Raw genomic sequence first — 12,114 nt, 5'->3', positions numbered from 1 at the left:
AATAAAAGCCAAATAAATTATTTACACTTTAACCCAATAAAACATGGAACTAAAATACTTTAAAGTATAACATAGAGTCAAAATTTAATAGATATTTTGATGATTTCAAAATCATGATACTTATATATATTTAGTTTTAGCTTTGTATAAATATTTTAAAAGTAATAAGTAAGACTAGTAAGTAAATATGAAAACTATAACATTAATCAAATCTTTTAATCAAACTAAAATATTCAAAAAATTCAAAATATATTTGTATAAGGGCTTTTCGGGTCGGCCCGAGCCCGACCGGGCTAAGCCCAAAAAACCCTTTAGCCCGAATGGGCTTAGCCCAAAAGGCCCGGTTTTTTCTGGACATATATATTTAAGCCCGAGCCCGATGTTTTTCAGGGCCGGGCCAAACTAGCCCGCGGGCTTTCGCCCTAATTGACATGCCTAACTACTACTATACGTACTAAGTGAGAAGTAATCAGAGAACTGAGTTTAGCCTAATTAAGCAATCGCTTTATTGACTTTTGATCGTTATAGATTAAAGAGGTTCAAAGAAAAATTAAGAAAACGACCCCAAAATAAAACTAAAATATAAATAAATACAAATTTGACCAACAAACATAAATGTGTATAGATGTATATTGGCACTAAAATTAAGAATAGTGGGATATATATGGAGCATTCTTTGAATTCTTCGATTATAATTCTAGACATGGTCATTTTGTGTCCGTTTGCTACTTTTTTGCACCTTTTTAGAATAAACATAAGCTGAGTTTTTATTTTATTTGTATTGTTGTTTGTTCTTGATTATAAAGATTCTCTGAAATCATAAAAAATACTTTCTAAAGGTTTCTAAGAGAGGAATAATCGTAACATGCCTTTGTCCATTTTGCCCAACATTCAATGGACCAGCAGCTTTCTTCTTCTTTTTTCGCCCTTCATGTGTTTTGTTCCACTTTTCTATCCCATGATTTGGTAGAAAATGATATATTATGTGCACAATTCTATTCATGGTTCAACCAAGTTGGATATTTCGAATCATTATTTCCTTTTTCTTTTCTTCTTTGACTGTTGATTTAAGTTGTTGTATGTACCTTCGTACACTTCACTGTTGATATGTTACCAAGTTTATAAAGTCAATACAACAATTCTCAGTGAAAAAAAAACAATTCAACATGTTAATGGATTATAGCTGAAAGCCATTAGACTTTATTGGGCTGTGAGGCCCATAGGAGAGTCCAAAACAAAATTAAGAAAAGGCTGGATTCAAGTGTTTGATTCTTCCTTTCCTGATTTTACAAATTAATCCTCAAATCCAAGAAGACACTATATAACCTTTTTGTATTTATTTCTTGTTTAGATGAAGCGATCATGACCAAAATAAATATTCTCTATATTTATTTTATTAAGAAAACGAAAGATAAAAATTGATGACATGTATTTATTTAATTACTCTTGTAGAACGAAAACACAAAAAAAAAAAAGTTAATCAAAAAAATGTAAACATAATTAGTATAATTCATAGATTTCTTTTTTTTTTATCAAACTAATTCATGTTGCATTAAATTCATAGATTTCATGTTGCATTAAATTAGTGAAAGAAAAATCTGCATGGCTTTTATTATTTTTTATATTGTTCATTAAGAAGTTACTCCCAACAGATTTGACAGTAGATACAACAATTTGTTATAAATGATGACGAATGACCTATGATGACGAACGACGATGACGATGATTGCTGACGTATTTTTCTAGTTTGTTGCATTTGTTATATATTGCAATTTCCCAGTCCCATGCATAATTGTTACATAAAATTATTTTTACGTAACAACGTTTAACAAAAGATACTCCACTACTAATAAAGAAGATTAAGCAAATTTATCTCATATTGTTCTTACTTCTTATGCAGTTTCATCATAATGTATATAACCTTCCTCTGTATTATAACACTTGGAGAAGTCAATGAAATAAGAATAATTCAGTCTAGTAGAGTAAATTATAAATGGAATCAAATCCATTAAAATATAGATAATCCCCGACAAAACAAAAAAAAACTATTCGATAGCAACAGTAGAGTACTGTTCTTGCATGGAAATGTTCCAATAATGCAAATTTCCCAATAATTAGAATAAAGTTTTGAAAATGACAAGAAAGAAGCTACTAAAATAAAAGAACGATTTTTAAACCCATATATGAGAGAGAGACCCCGTTCCTCTAATGCCACAGCTTCATACAGAATCCAGATGGAACAACCGCAGACGCACCGCCGCTAGCACCGTTCCCTGAGCGCTTGATCGAAACACGATCCTCGAATGTATCAGTGAGCTGCTCAGCTAAAGCCATGGGATCATCAATGAACGTCTCGATGAATATCTTCACAACTCTAATCTCTTGTGACGTCGCTCTTAGACTGTACCAAGTCAAAAACTTCTGCCTGAAGTTCTTGTCGATGTGTCCTGAACACTCGAGCTGTCTTATAACCTTCACACAATGCTCTAGTCCGCTCTCTGATCCTCCGTTCGCTGAATGATCCCCGTTGTTAAAGTTTACAGGTTTTTCGTTTCTAGCTTGACGGTTCTTGATTTCGTCTGACCTGAAGGGAGTGATTGGCAAACTCGCATCTGAATTGTTTCTGTTACTAACAAGATTCGTTGTAGTAGCCAGGACTGGGGTTTCGGATCCAGAGCCTGCTCCGTTCTTATCCAGAACAGCTTCTTGCTCTTCCTCCTCCAACAACACAATCTGCTCAACGTTACTGTTCTCAATCTGTACAATGTCTGATTCCGTTGTCCTCTTCTCCCTTTTCGCAGGACTTTCATCGACTGAAGGAGAATTGTTGTCGTCGTTCTTTAATGGCCTCTTCGGGACAATGTAATCATTGTTGGACTCTGCTTCAACAGAAGAAGGATTAGAAGACAGCGTGCTGCAATTTGTGAGAGGGCTTTCGCTTCTTTCAACTGCGGAAGAGCAATTCGCTCCTTCTTCAGCGCTACGTGTCAAAACATTTATTTCATCGACGCCCATTTCTCTAGTTCCGCTATAGGACACAACTTTGAAGCAATACTCAGAAGCTGGAGCTAATCCAGAGACGACAAATCTTGTGTTTGGAGTAAACAATGTGCAAGTCGATTTCTCCGGGTAATCTTTTTCCGGTACCTTACGATGCCAAATACTGTAATGGACGATGTTTGGAGGTGAGGGAATATTGTTAGAGGCGAGAACCACTGTGAGTGAAGTCGCGTTTACATCCTCAAACCTGATCTTGGTTGATCCTGTGGTTGCTGTATCTGCAGATATCTCATTGCTCAATACATAAGAACAATCTACGAAAAAAATCAGATAATCAACATTTTGAACATACTTAACATATTACTCAATCATTGAAGGGAATAAAAATTCTGACCTTGCTGCATCTTGGAGCTGTGAAGTGAAGGCAACGCAGCAACTTCAGGATTTGTAGGTTTTACAGTTTCAAGAGATTCAAGAGCAGTAGAGCAAAGTTTCTGTACATCAGGACCCGACTGAAGTCTGTTAACAATTCCTCTACCCATTTTCATAGGGAGACCAGTAAGAGGACCCACATCAGCTTCAAGACTCTTGACAGCTTCATCCACTGCCTCACACAGATTTTTGTATCTAGTTGAGCCCTTCAAAAGTTTCTGGACTAAGAAAAGACGGTAACAAAGTACATCTACCCTTCTGGTTTCTTTAGCAATCGTCAATTGCTTCTTCCAACATTCAAGCAAACTGTTCGTTTTACCGCAAGAGACACAATAGAAGCAGCATCCCTCACTTTGCTTGTCTTTTGCAAGACCAGATTTTTCAGTTTTGAAAGCACATTCGAGATGGCATGAGAATCCACAAGACTCAGCCTCAAATGGAGGATCTGAGCTACATGTTAACCAGAGACTAGGATCTTTGTTATCATCATACTTACGACAGATGCAACAGGAACACCTTCTGCAAAACGAGTCTTCCTGTCTCAATACAGCACGGCAAGCCAAATTGTTGCAGTAGATAGTACTCTCACCTGACCAAATTCTATTTTTGGGTTAGAATGCACCAAAAGGTTAATACATTTGGACTGGACAAAGAAGAATTTTTACCTTTAGTATTCACCGAGCTGCAGCTCCCTGAGGCATTGTTGCTTGTTACATTGTTGCTTGCTGGAATCACATACCGAGAAGGATTATCAACCTTTCTTTGTCTCTTTGTGTTTCTCTGAGTAGGCAAACAATCAGAATCTCTCTTCTTCCCTTCATTCTCTCCAGAGTTTTTCTCGGATACAATTTTTAAAAGGGTCTCGATGATCTTCACTTTGGTCAAGCCAGTATATTTCCTTTCTTTTCCCATTTCTGCGCATAAGATTTGGAGAATCTCTTGGCGGCTCCATGCCTGCAAGACTTCAGAAGCTAGATGTGTTTGCTTCGACAGTTCATAAACAAGCTGTCTCTTCTCATCAACACTCATTTCATTGCATTTCGATGAGTCACCTGCAGGTCCTGTATAGAAAAGAAAAAAAAATGTGAATTTACAATATTGGCTCCAAGAGAATGCAATGGAGAACAATGTCCTTTACCAGAAAAACAGAAACTATCAAAGAAAAATACATGTATCAGCATAAGAAGCTTGAGCCTGAACTGACACAAAAGATAATACTTTACGCAATCTTGATTTTCCAAAACCGAAAAGAATGACTCCCAAATTCAATATAAGCGCAACTACAAAGCTAATTGGGAACTTTGAAAACTAAAAGCTCATTCATTGAAAAACAAAGAAACTTCAACTACCCACCACAGGACAACAACGTTGATAAGGTTGGAGCCACACGAGAATGCGACTTGACAAACATCAAAGGAGTCAGAGAGAAAACCAAACAACATGACAAAAGCAAAGATAATGTTGTATAGGATACAGTTGAAAAAATAAAAGACCAAGATCCAAAGCAAAGAATAAGTCTATTAAGTAACACAAGGGAATGAAAGCATGATTCTTTTAGGTATTAGAACCCACATTCATAAACCATGGAATCTTATTCTATACAAACCCAAAGTCATATTAAGTCTTTTGACGCACGATTAAATTAAAAAAAAACCCCCAATTCATCAAACCAATGATAGTGGGAAACAAAACACACACATACACACACAGAGAAGAATATGGAATTAGAACCAATCAACCAGAAAAAAGAAGAAGAGGAAAAAGACCCACCATGAAGAATCACCACCAATTAGAAAACATAAAACTTCCAATAAGAAAAATAGAAAGATTGGCAAAAAGAAAAAAACAAAACCCAGTAATCTAAGATCAGTAGCAAATTAGTAACGAAAAAAAGTATAGAAGAGTCATTCTCAAGACCTCCAAAGAGGAAGATAAAGTCTCCAACTTTCAAAAAAAAAAAAAAAATTGAATAAAATAAACACAAAGTTTGAACAATCAAAATCAGCATCCAAAGCATCATATCCATCCTCAGCTTAAAAATAAACACAAAAAGACGTAAATTAATTTGAAACATTATAGGGAAGAGAAAGAAAAAAAGACACGGAAATCGATAAATCTTAAACAACCAATGAAACCCAGAAATCTAAAAAGTAAATACCATCGTGAGAAGAATCCATGAGGCGAGAGAAGTGTAGAGAAGCTAATCAAACCCACATTATATCATATATGAGAACCACTCCAGAATCCTCAAACACCTGCGATGTTGAAGAAGAAGACACACACACACACAAATTATTAGGTAAACTATTTAAAAAAAAAAACTTTTAAGGAGTGAGATAAAACAGAGGAAATAGGAAAGAGAGAGAGATCGGGAAAATAAAAAGAAAAAAAAGAGAGAGAGAGTTACCCAATAAGGAAAGCTTAAGATATTTTTTTAAAAAAATCGTCGAGCTGAAGAATCGAACGGTTTTAGAGTTTTCTCTCTCCCTCTTCAGAAAAGTTACCGGAGAACGGAGACGCCGGAGAAGAGAGAGAGAGAGAGTCGCTGTGGAGCTAAACAAAGAGAAGAGAGAGAGAGAGGATGGGACTATGAGGAAGAGCGAAGGAGAGAGAAAGAGAGAGAGAGAGGCCTTTTAAGAGATTAGAGGAGATGCAGTTTTTGGTGGGCCCCCAAAAGGGTTAATATATAAAAGTTTGTGTTTAATATAAAATTACCTTTTTATTTTTTATTTTTTTATGTTCACGTTACTTCTGTGATTTTTAGTTTTACGTAACGTTCGTATAAGAATTAGAGATTTCTTTATTTATTTTATCCATACACATAAATTAATAACTCTGTTTTAAAATTTTAATATGGTGACTGATAGATTATGGGTGGTTTAAGATTTAAGATAACATTAAAAAGTGTGAGACGAATGAATTATTATTTATCAACGTTGAACATATGTATAATGTCTACTCTTTTTACCAAAAAATATGTGTAATGTCTATACTCTATAGCATTATACATACTTTAATATACTTTTTTTTTTGGAAGTAACATATTATATACTTACTAGCTACTATCAACATAGTATAGCATTTTTCATATATATAGATCTTACAAATTTTCTAACTAAAATAATTAAATAGAGAATATGCAAGAGATGACTAAAAAAAAAAAGAGATGACTACAAATTTTAGTAGTCAAATAATAATGTAAGGATATTTTATTTTTGTTTACGGGATTAAAATTGTAGGGGTATATTTATTTCTTCCTAACAAGACAAAGATGATGATTTCTTTATTTCCTACGAGACAATTATCATAACAAAAAAAAAATAGACACATAAATTTCCATATTACGTGAGACTTATCTATATATCATAGTAGTGTTATATTAGAATATAAGCATGTCGCAAACGAGAACACATGGTAGATACGCATTGGCAAATCGCATCGATGGTAATACGTGTGTGTTACGGGAACATTGGCTATCATCACAACCGGGAATACTACATAGGATTTCAAAGGAGCGAGGATAAGGACATGTGCCAAACATAATTACATAAACACTGTCTTTTTCTTTATTTATTTATATCAGTACCTCGATTTTATTATTTTTCTTCTTCAAATTATTTGGATCACAGAGAGATGGATAACACACCCCTTTGGATTCTTTTGAGTCCTAGTTTAGCTTTTTTCCCCATCGACCTTTATAAGAAACGAGTAACCGTTAATCATCTTCTTACACGAATATTTTAAGTACACCCCTACTCTGTTTTTTTTCTAGGTTTCTTGTCTACTGATCAAGAAGGCACGCGCTGGCTTCTATTTTCTATTCAGATTCAGAATATGATGTTAGTTTTTGAAACTGATTACACAGAAATCGAGAAATATGTATTTTTCGATGTCTTCTTTGATTCAAAATATAGATGCATCGACTATATGTATGTACATGTGATATTGGTCGGATGATTACCATTAACCAATCGAATACATAACTTTTTCTTTATCTTATAGTATATGGTAGAATTGGATTAGTAATGAAGATACATATAATAAGATTACGCAACAGCTAGCATATGACATTCTAAAATAATTTCATATGTCAGAGCAAGAAACGTGAAGATAAGTAAAGTATATGGTCATGCTTCTTTCGTATCATTTAATTTATTGTTATTGAATCTCCACCTAACCTGTCTAGCAAGCATCTATGTCATAGTAAAAGCTATTTATATTACTACAGATAGCTGTTTTTTTGGTTTTCTTGCTTTGTCCTAAGGAAGTTCCATGGCTAATAAAAGCCTAAAAACTATGTATTCTCTCTCTTTTTAATTTGTCGGAGTCAACCTTTTACAGACCAATCTATTTTCGGAAAATCGCCACTCCTCCCGATCAAGACTTGAACCAAGGGATTGGCTTCAACGTTATCAAGAATCCAAAATATATGTAGTTATACGAATACGACCAAACTAGCTAGCTAGGTCTTTAACTTTGAGTTAAGTTAATTTATAATATATGTGAATGTGATTGTACGTATCATCATCATGTATTGGTTTGGTGGTATGAATATTTTATGGCGGAAGTCGTGCATGGTACATTGTTTACGAGCTGGATATATATGACAAAGAATCCTATATATGCAAGAAAACTGTTAGGACTTAATGGTGGTGGGAAGAAATTAAATACTGTGGACTTGGCAAGTGGCGACATAACCACAACGATTTTAGAAAAAAAAAAAAAAAAACTAATATTAATGTTATCATCTCATGTGTGGTCCCTGACGGGGTTGTTCAGTTGTGTGAATTGTGATGACTTTACCAACAACAAAAAAAAAAAAAAAAAAAAAAAATCATAAATCATTGCATGGGGTAAGTACGAAAAAAGTGAGAAAGAAATCGATCTCATTACTTTAGTTTCATAATTTTTTTGTCTTTGTGCAATCTATATAGTTTCAAGAAATAAAGCATCATTGGTCCTGAAATGTGTTTATCATATTTTTGGACTAGGGATATGAAAAATCAAGAATAATGATAAGTTTGTATCATATCAGACTGGTTTTTAAAAATAATTCTAAAGATCAAATTGGTTAACGTAACCCTGACACGTTCAACAACTCTGCCATAGCTTTTTTAGACTCATCAAACTTGTCATCTTCTTTTGTATTTCTCAGTTTGTTAAAGATTAACCATCAAAACAGGACCAAGCCATATTCATACATCAACCTAAAAAAATCAGATTTAGGAAATCCAAACTGGACCAAGCCATAGCAAAATTGCAATATGTCGCAACATCCCTACTCTACTTAAATCTTCTTGCAATATTTCTGAAAATATAAGGGCCAAATTACTACCCTATATAAATGACTTTTATACTAGTTTGATCTAACAACTACTATCATGTACATAAAAAAAGTAGCCAATATAGTCTTATAAGTGGTTTTCGTCATATCAAAGTCGGGAGAGGTGTGAAACTGTTTCTAGTGGGATACGCACACTTGACTCAAATATTATATACGTATTACGTTTGATGTCATAGATTTCATAAGTGGCATGAGTTTTGGCATAACACGCTAAAACAAATTATTTTACGTCGGTAGAAACTTATAAGTGGAAAGTTTGTTGTTCGAAGAAGAGAGTGTATAAAATATGATTATAGCAAAATTTTCAGCATAATAATTGAATCTTCATCACAGAAAAGGTGCTTATACTTGTAATTGGGTACATGTATGGTCCATCCGATCAACATAATCATGTTCTTTGTAGCACTTTTATGGCAATTTTAAATTAAAAAAAATCGCACCAACCGAAAAATGTCTTACTATATAAACTATATTATAAGGAAAACAAAAAGTCGCGAGTTCTATTGCAAACTATTGTGAATTCTTTAGTCATCTTTAGCTTATTGCTTTTCGACAGCAAATCCACTTGTTATGACACATACACATTAACACACACACAACGTTGCAAAAGAAAGATAGTCGCAAAGGAGATTCTCTATGTGCGGAAAGAGTCAGGTCACTTCTTTCCTAATCCATTTAATACTGCTAATTAAGTAATTAATCAATAAACAAAGCTAAGCTTCATCATGCTTTATTCTCTTGATTGTAAAGGGTGTTTCTAGCCTTCTAGGCAGACAAAGTCATAGCACCTATCGAGGCAATTAGATTGGCAAACCATGTTTTCTTTTTCATAATACATCTAATCAGTTTGAAGCAATATCCAACAAAATTTATATGAAACTTTCGCATATAACTCGATTTGGAACTCATGAAAATGGAAAATGACTATATGAGAGATCTCGAGAAAATTATATTTCGTTTTTATCTAATGATAAAACTTAAGTTGGGTTTTATGATTTCCGATATGGACCATATGTAAAGTATAGTTTTTCAAAAGCTGATAAAAGACATGCTTATTGTGTGGTTTATATGTAGTTCAAGTTTATATCTTTGCTTATGACAGCCTGATTTGTAGATGATGGACAACTTAGTGACTTATACGTTCCACTGGACTTTTGCAAACCTTTGAAACCTACAAATCAAGGCCTGCTTATTTGAAAAATGAAGGCCCAATTATCGTGTGATGAATTATATCACTCAACCTGTATAAACCAAACACATTACATATTTTTATTTGTTGTTGTTGTTGAAAGCCTATAATTAGATTCTCTGAATCAAATATGTTGCTGATAACCAGAATCAAAGAAACCATTTGTTCACATACATTCAAATTTTCCATTTAAATAAATAAAAATCAGTTTAATTTTTTTCTGATGCTACTTAAACCAATCAATATATGCATATAATAATTTTTTGGTGTCAAATTTGTTAGTTCGCATGAAACAAAAAAAAAAAAAAACTGATATCGGCAAAATTGTGAAGAAGTGTTTAGCATTTTATATTTTCTTTTAAATCAAAGAGAAGTTATGCTATTGGAGACCTTTTCTTTTCCTTGTAATGGCCAAGTATTTGCCTCACTCACCACGGAAGGTTCAAACATAAATTAATGGTAGGCTCGTGTTTTGCATGGATGTGTAGAATTCACTAGAAGATATGTTGATAATAACATTTTAAGTAAAATATAAATTAAAATATATTTAAATAATTACACTTATAAATTTATAGTGAGATCGGAAAGGCGGGTCACTTTCAACCAATTATGGAGTACATATAATTTGTAAGATTTTAGTTTCTTGCGCATACATACTTTATTTTGTTGATCAAATAACAACATGTCAACAACAAAGCAATATTGATTAATATATAAAGTTTGATGGATGAACCAAGTGGTTAAGGTGTGTCCACGTGAGAAGTGTTTGAATTTATATGATCCAAAGTTTCCTATCTACCACCAAATGAAAACCTTATAAATTGCTCATCGATCACTCTACGTGGGTTCTCTATTGCCGCTCTCTCCTTTGCATTTTGAGCCCAACATAACTCCAACTACGTATATTTATCATAATCGTTTTTTTTTTTTACTTTTTTACAAACCACTTTGTGTATATAGCAAAAAAAGGGATTGACAACCAAATAAAAACAAGAAAAACTGAGAAAAGGATAAGACCTGTATCAGATTTGATATATGTTTAGAATAAGAATTATAGGTTTATCATATATATCTTCACAGTTCACACTTTTGATTTCTTTTGGGGATGTGTTTTCGTAAAAGGAGAAATTGGTTTAAGGCATTGTTAGCATGTGTTTTGGATGAGACGTTACTACAAAACCATAAACTAGTTGTTTTTTTTTAATGGTTTTGTAGTAACTTAGTATAGTTGTACAAATGGGCTATTGTTTAGATTTATGTTCGAAATAATATATGTTGAAGGAAAAAGACACGTGTGTGTGCTGTGGTGATTTATTTGTCGTACCTTCCTTCATCTCTGTGGTGAATCTTTCTTTGGAGATCTGATCAATTGTTTTTGGAACGACGAATTGAAGTTGACATGTAGGTCGATCGAGGAAACACCAATGATAACCAAATTGAATTCATCGCAAAGATCCAACGAAACCAAATAATACAATGTGGTAATATTATAATGGCAATTTATTTTGTGGATCTAGCAAATAAATAAGTTTTGTATGTTTTGAGTATCTTTTTATATATCTTTTTCATCGACAAATACGTAACTCAAATAACGACTTATATAATATAATACTCCGAAAATATTGTAAGAAAAAATATGTTACAAATATTATTGTGACCATATAATATTTTAATCTTCGAAAGTTCAAAATATAGCTCGACCAAATTTATGGTGATCATTATGCGAGAGTGGTTGACCATCCTGTACAACATGTGCGATATGAACCTTCTTACTATACTTCATTTTGAAACACTTGCATGAATTGCGTTCTCTTTTTTTTTATCAATAATATATATGAAAAAATTATATATATATATATATATATATTATTTATTTATACGTATCTAGTATTTTATAGTATCTCTAAGCGTACATTATTAGTATATTAGATATTAACATGCATAAAGTGCTTTCCTAACAATAAATAAAATAAAAATAGAGTCAACGTTCCTTCCATATTTGACCAACCATTAACCAAGCTTGACCGTATCGAGGTTCAATGGGTTCAACTCCCACAAGTCATGATATACTTGGTCCGTTTAATACCACTGCCTTCGTTTTATTCGTAAAAAATATTTACAGAGACTTAATCAATCTTCATTAAACTTA

General features: G+C 33.1%; 1 protein-coding gene across 2 annotated transcripts; it reads right to left on the bottom strand.

Moving 5' to 3' along the window:
- Window positions 1-1,985: 1,985 nt before the first annotated feature.
- Window positions 1,986-6,024, bottom strand: LOC17880103 (VIN3-like protein 2). Of its 2 annotated transcripts, none has more exons than XM_006283156.2 (5): window positions 5,840-6,024; window positions 5,591-5,687; window positions 4,098-4,493; window positions 3,395-4,021; window positions 1,986-3,314 (listed from the first exon to the last, which is right to left on the bottom strand). In XM_006283156.2, exons 2-5 carry the CDS (start codon window positions 5,607-5,609, stop codon window positions 2,206-2,208), a joined length of 2,151 nt encoding a protein of 716 aa, XP_006283218.1. In that variant the 5' UTR covers window positions 5,610-5,687; window positions 5,840-6,024; the 3' UTR covers window positions 1,986-2,205. The 2 variants fall into 2 exon arrangements, with proteins under 2 accessions (XP_006283218.1, XP_006283217.1); XM_006283155.2 differs by having other exon boundaries at window positions 1,986-3,278.
- Window positions 6,025-12,114: the final 6,090 nt, after the last annotated feature.

The sequence above is a fragment of the Capsella rubella genome, unplaced genomic scaffold (genome assembly GCF_000375325.1).
Source record: "Capsella rubella cultivar Monte Gargano unplaced genomic scaffold, Caprub1_0 scaffold_7, whole genome shotgun sequence".
NCBI classification, from domain to species: domain Eukaryota; kingdom Viridiplantae; phylum Streptophyta; class Magnoliopsida; order Brassicales; family Brassicaceae; genus Capsella; species Capsella rubella.
This window is presented reverse-complemented; position numbering and strand designations above follow the sequence as displayed.